Source organism: Leguminivora glycinivorella, chromosome 23 (assembly GCF_023078275.1).
Source record: "Leguminivora glycinivorella isolate SPB_JAAS2020 chromosome 23, LegGlyc_1.1, whole genome shotgun sequence".
Lineage (NCBI taxonomy): Eukaryota > Metazoa > Arthropoda > Insecta > Lepidoptera > Tortricidae > Leguminivora > Leguminivora glycinivorella.
Window position 1 is genome coordinate 11,726,453 of NC_062993.1, and position 21,080 is coordinate 11,747,532.

At 37.8% G+C, this 21,080-nt stretch overlaps 2 protein-coding genes across 2 annotated transcripts in view; both read left to right on the forward strand.

Moving 5' to 3' along the window:
• The window catches only part of LOC125238447, a 205,751-nt gene that overhangs the window by 73,901 nt on the left and 110,770 nt on the right, over positions 1-21,080 (forward strand). The window lies entirely within an intron of this gene.
• Positions 10,405-14,752, forward strand: LOC125238224. The gene is made up of 3 exons (XM_048145498.1): positions 10,405-11,296; positions 14,010-14,120; positions 14,739-14,752. The coding sequence occupies exons 1-3, from the start codon at positions 10,405-10,407 to the stop codon at positions 14,750-14,752; spliced, it is 1,017 nt and encodes a 338-aa protein (XP_048001455.1).

The window sequence follows — 21,080 nt, forward strand, 5'->3', positions numbered from 1 at the left end:
CGCGAAAAAAGCCAGCTGCGCTCTCGTACTGTCAGCCACAAGCTGCGCCGGTGCTCGCAGCTCGTCACTGATGGCTTTTCCATAGCATAAAGTATCTTTCGGCTGGCGGGTGGATTGACAAAGGTTGGAGCATATACTGTTTTATAGGCTAGTTTGCAGCACTTTCACTCATTTTAAAAGTTTTTTTACGTTTAATATGACACCCATACAAAATAAGAAGAACGTATAACACTTATTCGTTTTTATAGACTAATATTGTGTTGTAAAACAATCGAGCGATACTAGGCTTAAATGACGTATTTGACATTTTTTACAGAAAAAATGTATATACGCTTTTTTAGACTACTATCAGTTAAAAAAAATTATCAAAATCCTACGCTGAAACTACGTATAACGTCTTGTACGTATTTTTAGCCTAGTTTTTCACTTTTACGTATTTTTAGGCTAGTAATACTGGATAATATGTCAACCTAACCAGAGCGTAAAAAAACGTATATCTGCATATACGTTGATTTAGCTTAGTTTTGTTAAATAGCTGCTTTTTTGGCTAGGAAATCTTGGAAAATTAGTGCAAATACTGCCTTTTTAGAGAAATTTTCTCGGAAACTAGGCAACATATCGAAAAACGGAAAAAAATGGTCAATGCAGCTTAACCTGTACATTACGAATATTACAATAAGTCTATTTCGGCAAAATGTCGAATAGCTGCCTTTTACCTTAGGACGGCAGAGCAGTATAGTCGAAAATCTGGAAAACTCACTAGGATACTAATTAAAAAGGCCGAATAACTACGATACTGCCTTTAACTTAGAATCTCGAGTGCTAGATGGGCATTGTTGCTAAGCAATAAGATAGTATGTGATTATATACGGCGTTATAGCCTAGTTTAAGAGAAAATCCTAGATTAGAACACCGTATAAAGCATGTTTTACCGCTTTCTTGACTAGTAATATCTACCATTTTTGAAGCTTAATACTATGCAAAAAGGCTTTTATCGAATTAAAAAAAAACCAGTCGCTGTACAAACACACAAATAATGTCTAAAATAAGTAAACACTTATACCTACTATGTACAAAAAGAAATAATGAAAAAAGTTAATCCGTTTTGTAGAAATTCAAAAAAGAAGGTTTTTTGCGATTATCTCAAAACTAGCTTTTGTCGAATAGCTGCCTTTTACCTTAGGACGGCAGTTGTGACGTCACTGTTAGGTAAAAATTGTACCTAGGCGTGACGTCACGCGAAACTTCAACGCACTATACCGTCGTCATTTTTCGTTTACGAGAAAAAATAAAAAATATGTGAACTATATATTTTTCCCCTCACTAGCTCGAAAACACGTGTTTTGTTCTTTAATACCAGCGGGTAAAAACGCATTTTATCCACTAGTGGGTAAAGTAAATTGACCTTGAATAAAGTCAAATTAACTGCTTTAAAATTGATAAAAGTATGTAAATCTAGTAATAAAGATGATTTACCACCTGTGGAACTACTGGAAGCAGTGATAAACGCATTTTTTGCGTTGTAGTTTCCTCGCTATAGTGAGGGGAAAAGTTTTGTGTTACACTCGGGTGCAAATGTATTTTACTTCTCGTGTGTTAAAAAACTCGCAAGTTCAGGATTCTATTCTCGAACCACTCGCTTCGCTCGTGGTTCAACTATAGAATCCTTTCACTTGCTCGTTTTTCAATTCCACACTCGGCGTTAAAATACAACTTTGCCCCCTTGTATAACAATAGTACATTACATCAGAGGCCGGGAAAATGAGGATTTCCGGCCAAGTGGGTATATACGGCCGACCGAGCGTGCGAGCGCGGTCGGATAGGGATACGAGGCCGGGAATCTGTTTTCACGCCGAGGCATGTATAGTGCTTTTCTCAAACATACAATGAAATAAAAAAAAATGCTCTAAAGGACAATATTTTATAAAAAAAAGTTACTTTGCAGGCACACAAAAATAATATGAAATCCCTTTACAGTCCTCTCGAGTTGTTGCGCCCAAAAAGCGATACTTCCCAGCGCATTTTAAGGAACGTAAAGACAATATTTCATTGCATGTTTGAGAAAATAACTATTTTTTAGTCGTCTCGCCTATTCTATGGGGACAGTTTTACAACTACAACCTAGTCAAAATCTCTGATTGTCTAGGTCTAGGCACACTGATATTGGGTAAGCAGCGGGGCTGGGAGTGCGACGTGCTTGTCAAACAATTGAAGCCCATACAATTGTCCTAAGTCTACGCTGACCGAATGGTGGCCGCTATCGGATGTATGTGCGCATGGCATCCGTTGGCTCGTTGGGTTCGACATTCGAAAAACTGCGGGGCACTACTGGACGAGATTAGCCCAGGACCGGGAGGCCTATGCTCAGCAGTGGGCGATTAATGGCTGAAATGATGATGATGATGATGAGTCTACGCTGCATAGATTGTTGCCGATCGCTCCGTACTTAAACTCAAACGAATAAGTCGTAGAAAAAGACTAGTATTTATATATTTGTACAAATTCTAGCTTGTCTGTGGAAAAGGTCAAGCTTGAGCGGTTGCACGTTCGAGGACTGAAATGGATGCAGTAACCACAAGTAGGGATGTAAACGGAAAGATCCTTCACGGATTTGAACATTTTGAACTTAAAAGTATTAACAATATTGCCCTCGGTGCTCTGTCCAAGTAAAGTTGATATCAAAATTTTTATGCCCAAGTTTATTAAAAGTATTTTTCACCACATCAACTGATAAAGGCTAACTTTGCTATTCGAAAACAGATAGCAAAATTGCATTTTATCCACAAGAGTGCAAAGTAATTTCAAAATTTTAACTTCATATCTTGAGCTGGCTGGTAGATATTACCTATAAAAGATGATTTTGAATTATAAACATTGAACAAATTGATAAATTTGATTTAGTTTGATGTTTTATAGCAAGTATTTTGTTCGTTGTTGGTGTGGTGAAAAATGTTGTGTTTCACTCGGCGCCAAAGTTTGTTTAACCTTCATGCCTTGAAACCCTCGCTACGCTCGCGGTTCAATATTGGAATCTTTCGCTTGCTCGGGCTTCAATATTGGCACGTGCGGTTAAACAACAACTTTGCCCCCTTGTAAAACAAATAACTATTTCACTCTAGGGAAGATGGGAGCAAATTTTTCAAGATTACCAAAAACATTGGCATTTCATTGGTGCTGTTAGGAACAAAAGAGAAAAGAAATAGTTTTGTTTATTACCTATTTAGATTTATTCATGCTTCATCCAACTTCACTGACGCGTATTTTTGGGATACCCAACATACCACATCCCACAAACATTGACAAAGTTGCAAAGATTCAGCTATAAGCTTAGAACTTTGTCCGCCATTTTGACTCGCATTACCAAAGAGAGCATAGAACATTAGTCTCTGTGGCATTTTAATAATGACCTTTTTAAAGTCTAGCGAGTTAAAGTTTTCGTAAAGATTTTACGTCAGCTTTTATATTATGAAACTTCTTATGATCTCGTATGTGCTGTTTTGTTAATATGGGTAATTTATTGATAAAAAGTTATGCTGAAAATCATCAATATATCTGAGACTTCAAAATTGGTTCAGGCAGGTACAAAAGACATAGGTGAGCATTTCTTTTTTTTTTGCCACTTTTATGAGAAAAAATTTTGAAAAACAATATGCTATTTCTACTCAGAATTACTAGCATTTTCAATCCTAGTAGTTAAAAAATTGTCCCATACGATTTTTTCTTATTTTGTTACCATTTTCCGTACATGTTGTCTGGGGTAACAAAAGAGGAAAGTAACAAAAATGTATGGAAATTCTGGGACACTTTTTGTCTCCCAGTGAGATTGAAAGTACTCGTGATTCTGAGTACAATTGATATAAAATTACCTAAAACAATCAAACATTTTTTCTTGGCAAAAAAAAAAAAGAAATGCTCACGTACGAGTAGGTTACTCCAAGCAACGTCGCAACGTAATCTAAGTACATACCATATTCTAATTTTCAAAACAAATATTTTGTGCATAATATTAGTAACTACAGCTAAAATTACATTTTCCCACATAAATAGCTGTGAATTTCTTCAGCTCATTTTAACCCGAGGTAACTAAAGGGTAATTAAAAGTTTGATTGCAGACTGGTGAATAAACTCCCGCTTTGCCCCCTTGTGCGGAAAGGGCGTATTTCCAGAGATGTAGTGGGTAAATGAGATGTTTTGCATTGTAGTAAAGTTCTCATTCATAGATCCTGTTTATTAGTTTGATAACTGTCTGTTGTGTTGAAAGTGGATTTAGGGAAAAATTAGGTTATAGTTCTGAATTCTGAGCTTAGTTAAGTATTACTTGGTATTACCAAATACCTATATAACTTCGTATAGACAGATAAAGTCTAAGAAAAAAATGTACCCCAAAACCATACAGGAAAAAGTACGGTGAGCTAGATGGCGATACACCTTTGGGGTACGCTCGGCTAGATGGCGCTAATATTAATATTTGACATTTTAAAACATATCAAGCTAAGAATATGGGCCAAATTGTCAAAACTGAGGTTCAAAAGTTTTAAGCTTGTGTCGAGAGATGGCAGTCTATGCGCTGTGATTACACATTTTACTTTGACAGTAACGCTCTTTAATACTCGATCCTCTTTGGTATTACTCACGCTTCAAGTGTGGCGATATATAGGTTCCTATTGAGATACGATTTTATAACCTTACGAATAAATTGTTTTTTTTTTAGTTGTATGTAAGTTTATATGTATATGTTTTCCTGGTTTGGTTCGCTACAAAACATACGTGTGTGTGTACATCGTGTTATGTACCTATTTTTAAACACTATTTATTAGCACTAAGTTCGTCTAAGTGAAAGTGTAAATCCTGCGGGCGTAGCACACTAGTTGGATAAACTGTATCACATCGGTGCGTCCCTATATCCCTTAGTGCGTTTTCACATTATCCGATCCGATATCGGATATCGGACCGATAATCCATACATTACAGGCGCCATCTTGGATTTTTTCTATTGAAATCCTTCCGACATCCGATATCGGATCGGATAATGTGAAAACGGTCTAACGCAGTGGCTTGCGTGGGCGACAGTCGCGCGATGGTCGCGCGACGGCGATGCGACGCATACGAAATCAAACCTTATCGATATGGAAGTATGAGACGCGACGGCGACGGTCGCGCAACGGTCAGCCGGATATTTTATCATTTATCACGCGACCATGCTTGCCTGTTTGAGTGGACGCTCGGTGCGAGCGGAGCGTTTGGTGAGGCGTGCGGCGGGGCGGGTGAGCGTGCATACCCTATGCAGCGTCGACGCAGGACACTTGTATGAGCTTCAATTGTTCGAATCCCGGTAAGGGCATTTATTAGTGTGATGAGCACAGATATTTGTTCCTGAGTCATGGATGTTTTCTATGTATATAAGTATTTATATATTATATATATCGTTGTCTGAGTACCCACAGCACAAGCCTTCTTGAGCTTACCGTGGGCCTCAATCAATCTGTGTAAGAATGTCCTATAATATTTATTTAGTTAAGCTGTAAGATTGTGTTAATACTTGTACAGGATAGTCTAATTTCTAGTATTAAGTTTAATGTTTTTGTACGCCAACTGGTAAAATATAGTGAAACTGTACCATATATGATAACTGACCACCACTGTAACCTATATTTACAAATAAAGCACTTACTTACTTACTTACACTTACACTTTATTTATTTATTATTTATTTATTTAATTGTTTCTTATGCCGCATGCTTGGCCCGACGCTGCATAGGGTGAACGCACGCTCGCTCGCCCCACTGCACGCACCGCCGAAAGCTCCGCTCTTACGGCCCGGCCACGACATTGGTCTAAGCGCGACAGCGGTGAGCCGGGTGAGCGGCAGCGATATGTGCGAATGAAAAGTCCCATCGCCGTGTCTCGCTCCAATGTATGGCCGCCGTTCACCGCTGTCGCGCTTAGACCAATGTCGTGGCTGAGCCGTTAGCGTCCACTCAGGCCTTACAAAATTGACCTTTACAAATTTATTTTTTATCATGCAGAAACGTCTGCGAGGGATATTACATATTTTTCCTTTAATTTAAAAATATGTAATGACCTTTACAAAATTAACCAGAAAGTCATGTCACGAGTACTTATTACCAGCCGGCGTAGCCGAAAGGCAATAGCCGACGCCAGACGCCGACAGAAATGCAGTCTGGCTCTGTCGCGCAAGAGCGATAGAGACAGCTACGAAACAGATGTTATAGTGAGCGTTTGTGCATTTTGGCAACGTACCCTGTGGACCTATTATTCTTCCAATTTTATCACCTATCTATATGGATAAAGAATCCGTCACGTATGCACAGAATATATAATAGTACAAGTACAGAAGGCCCACTGCTTTGATGTTCACGAAATGCCGCCTTTTTAAATGCCTACAAAATTCTATCAAAGAAACGAGCCGCACGTGCGCAGCGTCAGACGACAGGGTTGCCTATGGTTTAAAACGAATTAATACTCAAATAAAATGTTATATATTCAAGTCTTGGGTACTTTTTAGGTCTATATACATTTTTGGTCTATATACTTTTTAGGTCTATACATACATACATACAATCACGCCTGTATCCCATAAAGGGGCAGGCAGAGCACATGAACCACTCAGGTTTCAGTGCCACTCTTGGCAAAAAGGGGTTGAAATAAAACGAAATTGTGACATTGCAGTGAAAGGTTGCCAGCCCCTCGCCTACGCCACATTTTAACCCATTTTAGGTCTATATTATTTATATATTTTTTTGTTTAAGTCCCAACATCACAAGCCTTACTGAACTTTTCCGTGGGACTTAATCAATAGTAGATTTATGTAAGATTGTCCTATTTTATTCATGACGTTTATTTAACTGAGCATTATTAGCCGTTCCACACGCGGACGTCGTATATATACCTTAAAAAGTAAATCGCGACGTAAAGTAACAATAGAAAGTCCGAACGTGCGTTCCGTGAGAACGCGCGTCACCCCTGATTAGGCCGCGAACTCGCGGCCGCTAGCATGTACTTGTAGCGCGGCGATAGAATCGCGGAGTGAGCCGCCCCTGGTCATAGTGAGAGTGACAGATGTCATATCCACGTGGATAAGTGATGAAATGGGAAGCATAATACGCCTTCTGGTGTCAAAGGTTCTGTTCAACTAACAGAGTTCTGCGGTTGTCTATTGTTTGCCCGACAGTCATTTAACATAATATTCATTTGCCCGAATCTAACTTGCCTGAATTTCATTTGCCCGAATGATTTGTTTACCATAAAAATCATATGACATACTCGTTGTTTATCCGAATATTACCTTCCATAATCATACAATGCCATACTATTTATTAGCCATATTATTAAGTGCAATAATATGGTTTCATAGAATATTCAAACGCCATAAGCAATTATTGCCATATTAATTGTTGCCCATATTATTACCTAACCTAACCTACTTTCTGATAGCAGTTTCATTTTCCAGGGGTCACAGTTCTAACCTAACCTAACCTACTTTTCCAGCAGTTTCATTCTCCAGGGGGTCACAGTTCTAACCTAACCTAACCTACTTTCTGATAGCAGTTTAATTTTCCAGGGGGTTGCAGTTCTAACCTAACCTAACCTAACCTACTGTCTGATAGTATTTTCATTTTCCGGGGGGTCACAGTTCTAACCTAACCTAACCTACTTTTCAAGCAGTTTCCTTTTCCAGAGGTTCACAGTTCTAACCTAACCTAACCTACTTTCTGATAGCAGTTTCATTTTCCAGGGGGTCACAGTTCTAACCTAACCTAACCTACTTTCTGATAGCAGTTTCATTCTCTAGTCCTTCTAGTACCTATTATAGTAGTTTTCGATTCTGCCAAAGCACATTATGGAAATTGACTTTTCTGGACGCTAATTTGTATGACAAATGATGGTATGGAATGTGGTAATTACGGATTTCGATGATTCTGACAAATGACATTATGGAAACTGACTTTATGGGAAACAAAGTTTCTGGCACTAGATTAATATAGTAAACAATGATTATGGCATAAGATGTTATGAGAAACAATATTATGATTGTTGAATAGGATGGCAAATAAAATTATGGCAAATGAAATTCTGGCAAATGGGGGTATCCCAGAGTTCTGCACACAACAGAGTTAAGCCAAGTTGTCTTGCGCTATTCATTATGAATTAAACTTGAGTGCGCGAGTTAAGAAGTTTGGCTTAAGGACTTTGGTGCTGAAATTGAACTATTTTGGGGTTTATAACTTATATTTTAAATGAAATTGTACAATTAATTATCTTAATTAGGGTTAGTAAAAAGAGCTTTAAAACAGCCTAGTACAAGAAGAAACGTCTGCGTGCGATATTACATGTTTTTGAAATTAAAGGAAAAATTCACACCTTCGGCAGGACTCGAACCTGCGACCTCTGGTCTTGCCGGGGCCTCCGTGGCGCAGTTGGAAGCGTGATGGCCCCGGCAAGGCCAGAGTTCGCAGGTTCGAGTGCTACCGAAAGTGTGAATTTTTCCATTTTTCCTTTAATTTAAAAACATTCATAAGGATAATCAACGCGTTCCTAAGTTTTTAACAAAGTATATTATGTAATCTTGCTTCAAAGTTAAATGTCCGTTTCGTGGCGGATCTCCCCTACCGTACCGTGGGACTCAATCTTTGTGAGAATGTGCTAATATTTATGAGACTTGTGAGAGTATTTCATATAGGTCCTTTTGTTAATAAAGAAGATGTTTGGAAACTTCGTAAACTGGGATCGTCAATTGGATCGCCGATCTTATTTGATGGTTGATTAGCCTTCTGATTCATTGCTAATTAAAGTTGGTTCTGTGGTGATTGGGTTATTACCCAATTATATTATTACCTAATTATATCCAATAAATGTTTTATTAAACATTTATTGGATATAATTAGGTTAAATCGTCAGTGATGTCTTATTATCTGAAGTAATAACTTCATGTAATTGCTTTAGTGACCAATTTCATTAAGTTAGAGTACTAGGTTTGATTTGCGGGTGCAGTGAGATCTCATTTAATACTGTTGTCAAAATATAATACCTACAGCAAATAAATGATTCAATTATAATTAAATATAAATATTTAGGGCCATTTTAGAACATATTTTATGAGTTTAAAATTTTGCATAATAATTTATAATAAGAACGCTGAAATTATTTTCATTCGGTGTCAGAAACTTTTGACAATTACAATTTGTAATAATATCTAGATTTTTTTAAGTTTTCATTTTAAAACACTTCAATAAAAATTTAATATAATTATTTTTTATTTAAGTGTTATAAATATTACTTTACGTAGTGTATTTTTTGTTTTTTTTTTATAGCAAAGCAATTGTTGTGTAATAAGTTCAAGTATTTTACATTGTTTAAAAAAGTAGTTAGTAATTATTTTATTTATCTCTTAAATACCATACTTGTACATACATACCTCCCTATCTTTTATTCCCGTGGTGTCGTAAAAAAAGTCGACGATGGGATCACATAAGGGAATACGGAATTGAGTACCTAAGTATGAACATATGTATCTCTTAAACATAGCTAAAACCTCAACTATTAATCGCTCTCGACCTTCTCAACAAACAAAACACTGAACCAGCACTCTCGGTATTCCCTCTCTGCCCGCGTAGTACAGAAAGAGACAGACATAGGACACAACGAGGGCAGGTCAAGAGCTCTCGACGCTCGCGGCTCTGTTTTTAAATATTTTCGCAACATTTTAAACACGTATTATAAAGAGTTTTTAAGAGAAGCTGGAGTTGTAATGAGGTGTTTTCGGGTTTGTGTTTAACTTGAAATATGTATAAGTATTGCAATTCAGCGAGGAAATGCTGCCAGCATCATGGGCACTATGCCGCAGGAGCCCTCTTTAGAATTAGATTTTTAATATTCTCGTAAACTAGAACTTTCCTTTGCTAATCCGCGAATAATGGTCACGTGACAGACGTCAAACTGTCAACTGAACTTTTAGATAGCTCCGTGTTTATTGCCTATAATAATTATAAAAGTTGTTTTGTCACCTTCAAGTAGTGAACAACTAAGAGTTAACGTCAGTGATAAACGAAATAAATAGTGTTTGGTGCATAATCGTTAACGTGTTAAAAGATATTACAGTTTAAAATCGACGAGTAGTCGTTGAAACAGTCTTATATTCGTGCGAGTCAGCTGACCGCTGTCAGCCAATCAGCTGTTGGTATCCGCGTGCGCGCGTATTCAGTGTGTCAGTGACAGCCACTGGAACTTCCGACTTTATTACGGACGCATAAGTTACATTTTGCAATGGCAGCGTGTGCGGGATGTTTCAACAACTTAAGCGATGCGAGACTTTTGAATTGTCATAACTGCCGAAAATCGTACTGTCTGCTTTGCGCAAACTGTTCAAATGCCTTTTTTGACTCAATGGGACCTGCATTACAATATTCGTGGAAGTGTGTGGAATGTAAAAGCTCCGAACCTAGGTTAGACAACACTAATACACCGGTGCGCGGCGACAACGCCAATGTGACATTGCACAGAGGAGCCGCCTGCTCCCGGGGAGCCGGGGCCCGCGAGCTCGATAGCTCAGCCATGGATATGTCCTATACAGAAAGCCAAGGCTTAAACGACACCACTAGGTATGGGGCTTTGTTTGACACTACTGGTGGTAACGATGTTCAGCAGTTGGTGATTGAGTTTCGTCTTTTTCGCGAAGAAATGCGAGCTATGAGTTACGAAATTAAGGCTCTTCGTACGAGTATGAAGGATCTGACCGCTAAAATTGAACAATGTGATGGGCGTATTGATAGTTTATATACTCGCGTCGAAAAACTTGAAAACAACACCTCAAACATTTGTGAAAGTCAGAACATGGATAAGTCGCTTCAAGAGACTATTGACCAATTGAGAATGGAAATAAATAATAGAGACCAGGAGTCGTTGTTGAACGACATAGAAATATCTAGCGTACCTGAACAATGCGGAGAGAACGCCGTGCACATAGTCACTACCTTGGGCCAGAAACTCGGGGTCTCACTCTCGGAGCACGACATCGTCGACGCGGTCCGTGTGGGGCGCGCCGTGCAGCTGAGCGAGGGCGTCCAGGGCCCGCCGGCCCGCCCGCGGCCGCTGGTGGTGCGCCTGGCGCGCCGCGCCGTGCGCGACCGGCTGCTGCAGGCGGCGCGGGTACGTCGCGGAGCCACCACGGAGGGCACTGGCCTGCCGGGCCATAACTGCCGCTTCTATGTTAACGAGCGCCTGACTTCCTTCAACCGAAAACTGTTCCAGAAGGCGAGGCAGCTAAAAGAACACTACGGTTGGCGATATGTATGGACCCGCGATGGTAGGATTTACGTGCGCCAACGTCCAGGTTCGGAAACTCCGCGATATCGTATACAAACAGAACTAGATTTAAGCCGTGTTTTTGGGACACTCGATATTTGATCTCATGTCTAAAAAGTATGTTTTAGAATTTACACTTAATAACGTACACTATAGTTACACGATTGATTTTGAATTGTTTTCCGACGCACAATTTTTATTATTTTTAATATATTTTGAACATATAAATAGATTGAATAACCTTGAATCTTGTATGTGTAACAATTTGCTTATTTTAAACTTGTTTGTTGAATGCGTTGCACTGATAACAACCACCATGGATCTACACACACATTTAAAAGCTTTTGTCACAGTATTCACCCGTTATAACACACTTTATGCCATATTTTATGCACTATACATCACTTTTAACTGCCTGAGACACACTTATTACCACATCCACGTACATATGATAACACTGATAGCTAATATTGAACCAGTATTTGAGGTTATACTACCGCGTTGTGCGCTATTGTATCGCTTTACTAACCAGATATTACATGGTATAACTAGTGACGGGCACTAATAAAACATGTTTCTTAAAATTAGGTCTCTTTAACGCGGGGTCCCTTGCAACCGGACACGACGACTTTTTAATTGTGATGAATAAATATGACGCAGACATAGTCGCAATCAACGAATCGTGGATAGGACATGGCCAAGAAAAACGTGCGCCGGCGGTTCCTGGATATAAATTTCTCAACAGCCCGCGACCTACTGCGATGCGCGGAGGGCGCGGCGGTGGGGTAAGCTTTTACATCAAACGCGGTGTTCGCGCGCGCCTATCTACCCACCCCGTTGCAAATATTGAGCAGATGTGGTTAAGTATGACAATTAATCGTCGTAGTTTTATAGTAGGTACAGCGTATCGGCCAAATTGGGTAAACACTGATTTATTTTTTGATTCTTTGACAGAATCTATAAGTCACTTTTCCAAGCATGACTATGTAATTTTACTTGGAGATTTTAACATAAATATGCTCGATACCTGTAATAGTAATGTGACAAAATTCACTTGTTTTCTGGATTGTCTAGATATGAAACAAGTAGTAACAGAACCTACGCATTACTCAGTCGACAATGAAACCCTAATTGACGTTGTATGTACGAATGCTCCAGTCTGCGATGTGTGCGTCTCAAACATAACAGGTTCTCTGGGTCACTGTATGGTTATAGCTACTGTGTCGATTAAAAAACCTAAAACAATTTCTAAATCCATTACATATATGCATGCATGCTGAATTTGATAAGGATTTGCAGTCTATACACTGGGAATCTGTATTAAATTGCAGCTCAGTAGAGCATATGTTAGAAATGTTTAATAAATTATTGCTCGCGCTGTTTGATAAGCACGCGCCAATAAAATCCTTAAAAATAAGACAAAATTATAATCTTCCATGGATAACTGAAACTATTAAGGTCATGATTGCGAAACGAAATGAGGCACACTTGAAATATAGGCAGTCCAAATCAGATAGCAGTAAAAAATACTACAATGATTTAAAAAACTTGTTGTTCAGAGTATTTTTCGTGAAAAGCAAGCTTATTATAATCACAAAATAAATTCCCAATATAAGGATTCGAAATCTTTGTGGAAAAATCTAAAAAATACCGTTTTATATGATGACTCTAATGACCGACCTCTCTCTGATTGTTTTAATAATCCAAACGTAATCAATGACCATTTTCTTAATGTTCCAAGTTGTGATAAGGTTACGCAGTCTACAATATCGGGCTTTCAGTATGACCGTTTTGGCAATTCTGTTTTCACCCTTGGACCAGTCAACGAGCAACAAGTTGGAAAATACATACTGTCTGTTACAAGTAATGCGGTTGGCGTTGACTCCATCTGTAGGGACATGATTGTACTCACATTACCGCGCACATTATCTGTGATCACAGCTATTATTAATAGGTCAATTGTTACCTGTGAGGTGCCAGCTATTTGGAAATCTGCGCTGGTAACCCCATTGCCTAAAGTGAATAACGCATCGCAACTGAAAGACCTCAGGCCAATAAGCATATTGCCGTTCTTGTCGAAAATATTAGAAAAAGCTGTTTTTGAACAATTATATAAGTATGTAGAAGATACAAATATCCTGCCTCAGATGCAATCTGGCTTCCGTAAGGGAAGGGGGACCATAACGGCTTTAATTGACGTGGTTGATAATGTGCTCTCTGAACAAGACACGGGTAAAGCCACATGTTTGGTACTTTTAGATTTCTCGCGCGCCTTTGACTGTATAAATGTTGACTTACTACTCTCAAAACTGAGTTACTATGGATTAGACTTGAATTCACTGGCTTGGTTCAAAAGTTATCTTGAGGGACGAACTCAGTCTGTAAAAATTTTAAGGGAAAGTGGTTCATTAATGGTATCTGATGCTAGACCTTTAACACGGGGAGTCCCCCAGGGTTCCATACTTGGACCATTGCTATTTATTATTTACAGCGCAGATATAGTAAACCATATTAAATACTGCAAATATCATCTTTATGCAGATGACGTCCAATTATACTTTTCGACCCACCTAGTGATCTACCTCAGGCCATTAACAATATAAATACAGATCTTAAAAGTATATCCACTTGGGCTGATAAAAATGGATTACTGCTCAACCCTCTCAAGTCCAAGTTCATGATTTTAGGTTCAAAAGTACAGATAGCAAAAGTCCTCGACCGTCAACCAGAAATAAGTATAGAAGGTTCAATAATAGAACGTGTGGAGGAAGCTAGAAACCTAGGGCTTGTGATCGACGGTCAGTTGCGGTTCGAAAAACATGTGAGAGAGTTGGTCAAATCCTGCTTCTTTCGCCTAAAGGTTTTATACCAAATACGAAATCTTTTGAGTGAGGAAGTACGTAAGATTTTATGTGAATCACTGGTTCTGTCTAAGCTGAATTACGGAGACATAGTGTATGGTCCACGTCTACAAGACAAAACACGTCGTCTTGTACAACGAGTACAGAATGCCTGTTACCGTTTTTGCTTTTCAATTCCGCCTAGAAGTCACATAACGCCATATTTAAATAAGGCTTCAATACTAAATATGTCGTCTCGCAGACACCTACACCTTGCAAGTCTTTTGTTCGGTGTCATGAATGATAAGACTCCTGACTATTTGCATGCAAAAATACGCGTTTCCTCATTTCATACACGACACGGTACTAGAGCAACTAGGCGCTGCCTTTTGGAAACACATCCACACAAAACTGTAGCCTTTACTGGGTGCTTCCGGTATCTCGCAACCAAATGCTGGAATAATATCCCTCCACCATTAAGATGCCTTAAGACTAAGAATTCATTCAAATTTCATTTCAAAAAATACCTACTGGACAAGCAAAATTTAGGAATCCCATACGGGTACTTGGTTGCAGATTACCGGATCTAATCTAGTCTGGTCTGTTTTTAGTGTACACACACACACACACACACACACACACACACACACACACACACACACAGACACACACACAGTCACACACACACGCACACTCCTTGTAATTTTATTTTTTGCAATTTATGTTTATGTCATGTTACTATAATGCAATCGTTTAGACATAGGCAAACTATTACTATTATTATTACTTTTTTTTTTAAATTTTTTTTTGTACAACGATCTGTTAGTGACCTGGGTTCTAGCAGAATTACCAGTTGCTTCGCCCGAAAGAGTGGAGCATATAACTGAGCCAGGACCCTTTTGTTTTTGCTGCAACGCACACAGCAAACCCACCCATATTTTAATGTATGCTATTGTTGTTTTTTCTGTAGTGTTAGTACTTTTTATTGTTTATTTTTGTTTTAATTGTTTAATTTTGGTGTGTATTGTAGCAAACAAATAAATGATTATCTTATCTTTTTTTTATCTTAATTATTGTTATTCGCGGATTAGCAAAGGAAAGTTCTAGTTTACGATTAACATGGATTTCCGCAAAGTAACGCCTGATTCCATCGATTATTTTTAGTATTCCTTTTAATTGCCTAGTTTATGATATTTATTGTATGGAATTTTTATTAAAGTGTTTCCAAATATTCTATATTTATATAGTGATAGCATAGAACTATATTCATATAAAAGAAATAGGTATAGGTAATTCCACGGAGGTTGAAGTGAATGATAACACACACAGCTAAATGAAGATTAGTACTGATTGCAAAAAAAATTAATGAATGAAATGAGTGAGTGAATGTAAAAAAAAACGCTTAATATATTTTTGAAAAACATTATTATTTATTGATATTGATATCATTAACTTTATTGTTTGTTTTTTTTTCATGTTCTTATTTACTGTTTTGACGTGAAACGTTAGGTGAACGTCTTTAAAAACCCGTAGTAGAGTGACCGGACCGAAAACCAGGTGTAACGAAAAGTGTTATGGCGCAGCGGCTTATATCTCTGTAACTATAATACCTACACAGACAATTTTAATATGACTGTATAGAGGAAAGTAGCCATTACTCGGATATACATAATTTGCTGATACAGATGGAGCCACTTTTGCAGTAAAAGCGTTCCATTCGGGCCAAAAATGTCATTTTTTGTAGTGTTTGTTTAGCAAGTACTCACAAAAATTGTATTGTGCTGTACCATAAAATGGTATTGTTAGATAGATCTAGTGTTAAATTATCGAAATATTATAAAAGACTAACATATTTATTTATGACCAGCTGGAAATATTCAATAATGTGGCATTTTTTACAAAAATTTAGTGCTTGTTCATATTTGAGGACATCGTATGCAAAAATTAAAGCATAAAACTGTCAAAAATTACTTAAAACACTAAGATTAACTAATAAGGATTAAAATAAATATACATTATCCATAGTAAAACTTATTCATCTTATGAAATAATGCATTAGAAACTATGGCGGCGGCAACGGATGGCAATGTACTGAAACTTGTTGGCAATCGTGACTCTTTCGATTCGTTTGAGGCAATCATATGATAAAATTAAAGCATAAAACCATCAAAAATTACTAAAACTATCACTAAGACTAACTAATAAAGATTACAATAAATATACATTTTCTATACTAAAACATAATATATTCATCTCCTCCAATATGCATTAGAATGTAAGGCGCCGCCGTCGCAATTTGTATTGTATTGTATTCGTTTATTTCAGACATAACAGTCCATATTGTTACATTACGTTACACTTATATTTAAAATTAAAGCTATAGAATTCAATTATTAATTTAAAATTAAATCAAAACAAAACAATTAAAACAAAATAAATACGAATTAAATTAAATTAAATCAAACTAAATTAAATTATATCAAATTAAATTAAATTCAAAATTTCAAATTTCAAATTAAATTAAATTAAAATTAATATAGTATAAAATAATTTGTGAATATTAATATTATATAATAAATTAAATATTAAATTAAATTCATTCAATAAAATAAAGTAAATAAAAAGAAATGTCCGACGTGTGCCTGAAATTTGAAATTTTAAACATCAACACAAATGTTGGCACTTAACTAACATGAACTATTAATTAAAAAGTTATTTAATTTATACAGTCCGCAAGCTCTGTGGTCTAACATGTAGGTCGAGAAGCGCTTTAGTGAGTGGGCAGTCTAAACGATTTGCTAATGCGTTGAGGATACTATTGGAGCTGGTCCGCGACCTGTGCGCCAACGAGGCCACCCGTTTGCGCAGAATGGCTTGAAAGCCGTCCGTGCGCGCCTCCGCAAACATGCCTGATGCGCTACAGTAAATTTAACATACCGAAGCAATTTTGTCTCTTCCGATTCGTTTAAGGCCATCGTATGCAAAAATTTAAGCATATAACTGTAAAAAAGTGCTTAAAACACTAAGACTAACTAATAAGGATTACAGTAAATATACATTTTCTATAGTAAAACATATTCATCTCCTCAAATATGCATTTAGAATGTATGGCGCCGGCAGCCGCATACAACATACCGAAGCAATCGTGTCTCTTTCGATTCATTTAAAGCCATCGCATGCAAAATTTAAAACATTAAAATGAAGCAAATTATTTTTATTATGAAGATCAAGCAATAATGATTCATTGTAGTTGTAATATTCTCAAATAATGCATCAGAATCTGTAGCGGTGCGGCGACAGTAAATGGAACCGACGGCGGTTGCTTGAGAATTTGGACTTTGTAATGTTCATTCATTCATTCAAATAGCTACATACTTACACTTAGACGTTCTGCTAAGCCGCAGTCCTGGGTACGAATCCCGGTAAGGGCATTCAATTGTGTGACGTACCCAGATATTTGTTTCCGAGTCATGGAAGTTTTCTATGTATAATAAGTACCTATGTCATATCGTCGCCTAGCACCCATAGTTAAAGTTTTGCTTAATTTTGGTGGTGCGCAGGCCCCGAAGGCCCCACGGTCTTGTCTTTTGTATTTTGCTTACCTTACACTTTTATTATTTCTCTGTGTGGGAGCTTTCTCTCTCCACAGCTCAGCTATTTTTTTTATTTTTATTATTGCTCTGTGTGGGAGCACTATCTATCCGCAGCTCGGCTTGCGGCCTCGCCTGCTTGGGAGCTCCTCGGGGACACTCCGGGCCTTCAGCCCTACCCGGAGCTCGGCCTTCGGCCTTCGCTGGGTTTCGAAGCTCAGTGTTGGGCCTCCAGCCCGCCGCTTCGCGTTTAGACACTTTTATTATTGCTCTGTGTGGGAGCACTATCTGTCTGCAGCTCGGCCTGCGGCCTCCCGTACTTGGGAGCGCCTCGGGGACGCTCCGGGCCTTCGGCCTTCGCTGGGTTTCGAAGCTCAGCACTGGGCCTCCGGCCCACCGCTTCACTTTTTAGACACTTTTATTATTTGTCTGTGTGGGAGCTGGGAGCACTATCTGTCCGCAGCACGGCCTGCGGCCTCGCGTATTTGGGAGCGCCTCGGGGACGCTCCGGGCCTTCGGCCCTACGCGGAGTTCGGCCTTCGGCCTTCGCTGGGTTTCTAAGCTCAGCGTTGGGCCTCCGGCCCGCCGCTTCGCTTTTTAGACACTTATTATTGTTATGCCTGGGAGCACTGTCTGTCCGCAGCTCGGCCTGCGGCCTTCGCTAGTTAGTTACGTCCCGTCCTCAATAGCGGTGGTCCACACAACGTTTCACGTTATCCATCGCGGCTGTGTCCCTGACGCAGCCTACCTTATTTTTTTTTTTTTTAATTTAAGTTTCATGACGCATTGGATTTATCTGTAATGTCATTGAAATATGTTTTTAAATAAATAAATAAATAAATTAATGGTATTAAAAGCAGTAAAAAATAATGAACAAATCCTTTTATAAACCACCGTCACTTGGCATATCTTCATCTGATTCGTTAGGATTGATTATAAGGTTTTGGTTTTCGGTTAAATCATCTATCATAGGTTCCCTTTCCCTATATCTTTCTTTCTTCGTTTTCTTGGGTTTTTCTGAAAATACTGTGAAACGTTTCTTTATCAAGTGCTGCTATTTCTTCGTTTAATTTTCTCATGACGCTATTAAATGTGAACTCAGTATTACTAGCTGGAAGTCGCGGTGGCACGAATAAAATTTTGCTAAGGACAAACGATATTATATTATTAAATTAAATTATCCGATGAACTTTATAGCTCATATGAAATTTCACTTCCAAATAAGTATTCAGCTATCGATATATTTTATATCGGAAGGATGTCCCTATGTTAATTGACGTTATTGCCACTGCGACTTCTATGTCTGCTAATAAGTAATGAAAAAATAGATAAACACTATTTTAACAGCTACGATGATAAAATAAGGCAATTTATTACATATTCAGTAATCTTTGATTTCTACGATTTATATTACAATCATAATCTGACAATTAATTAATCACATACGAGATATTTTATTTTCTGTTTTGTTTGAAAATTGTTCTATAGACGTAATTCTTAACAAAATAGTAAATAGAAACTTTTTGGTCTTTCTTGCAATTCACTGTTGAATCTGCAGTCGGTACACGGTAAGAACACTAATTTCAAAATTTCGTTGTCATTACATGACAGTGTTATAGTGTGCGTGGCCTCAACTGAGTTGAAACTACCTATAGTTCATTTATTTGTATTTTGTATGGGTGCGGACAGGTGTTTTGCAATGACTTTGTTTCTCACCTATGATAGGAAATCGTCTAAAGCCCTTGAATGTTCATAATTTTTGCGTTATTGCAATAAAATATCACCTAACGAGGCATTTTTTATGTTTTGGTTGACTTCAACCGTCCAAATTTGACGCCCGAAAGCTACAAGCTTTAACTTACGGACGTAACGGACAATCTAAAAAAAAATTACTGCCACAACTACCAACACGAGGAAAAAATACAAACAAAAAAGATAAAATTAAACACGGTACACACATCACGCATATCAAAACTGAGAGTGAGTTAATTTTTATTAACAACTTACGCTAATTAGGGGGTCCCAAATTCTGAAAATGCCCCAATACGAACAACCTTGTTTTCACAGAAATAACCGTAATAACAGTAATTGCAAAACATTCCAGCAATAAAGTTTAACTTGTAAGATATGTTAAACAATCTAGTCGTTTTAAGTACCTTAGTAAGATGAGGGAGTTACCAGTAGGTATATTCTATATTCACAATAATCACCCACATTAGTCGCTTATCCGACGACAAATTGTCGCGTCGCTGCCAACACGCGATGAGTTTGTCGACAGCGACAAATGGCCCGGCTGGAGATAAATCGCGATCGGCGTATTACTGGACGATATAGGTGCTTAGGGTTTCGATAGTGTTAAGCTGACTCCAAACTGTATATAAAAACAGTTATAGTAATATAGGGAGTGTCTCTTTTTCGCCTACAAAGAAGAATTCGATCTTCGGTTACCGCGATAGTTAGGTACTCGTGAAATAAGACTATGGAAACGGATTGAGATCAAGAAATATCCAAACTGAGAAGATGGCTTTACTTTACCACCGGCTTGGGATTTAGCAGTACATCTGATAACGAAACAAACACGACGAAGACTTTAATTAATTTAATTTAATTTAAAGATCAATTAATTAACTGTTTTCTAGGGATTGCAATCCGGTCTGATATCCAATCCGGCCGGATCCGGCCGGATTTTGGTCCCAATCCGGCGGATCCGGCCGGATCCGGCCGGATTGGCCTTGAGGATTAAAAGTACCCAAATAGTAACTTTTTTTGTATGTTTTCAGCATAATATGACAAATATGATGGTATTTTGCTTCACGATTAATAAACCAAAAGTTGAAAGCTTAGAAATCAACATTTTTACCAGGTAAAAAGTAAATTTTACTAAAATAATCAGTCGCAAAGAAAATTATTTCGTTCTTTTTAAACTTTCATAGGATAACAAAATTATTTTTACTGTATTGTTTTACAGTAATACCTATAGAGCTTTTAAGATACAATTAAGAACGGACATTATAACATTACCTACATGCATTATGAGATAACTATTTAAAAAAAGATAATTATGTGTTATTTTACAGTTAACTTTTCTCGCACGCAAAGAAGAACTAAAAAAACGACAGTAGCTAAATTAAAGTCATCAAGAGTAATTGACCTTAGTATTATTTGCTATTGCTGAAACCACAATCTATCCACCTTTTAAAAATGTTCATATTTAAGCTTTGAATTGTTTTTTTATGATTTTTGTAGCAATGTGCCCTCTTACTTCGTATATCATGCTGAAAACGTTGTTGTTCTTGTAGTCCTACGTAACCACAGAGATGCAAAGGGC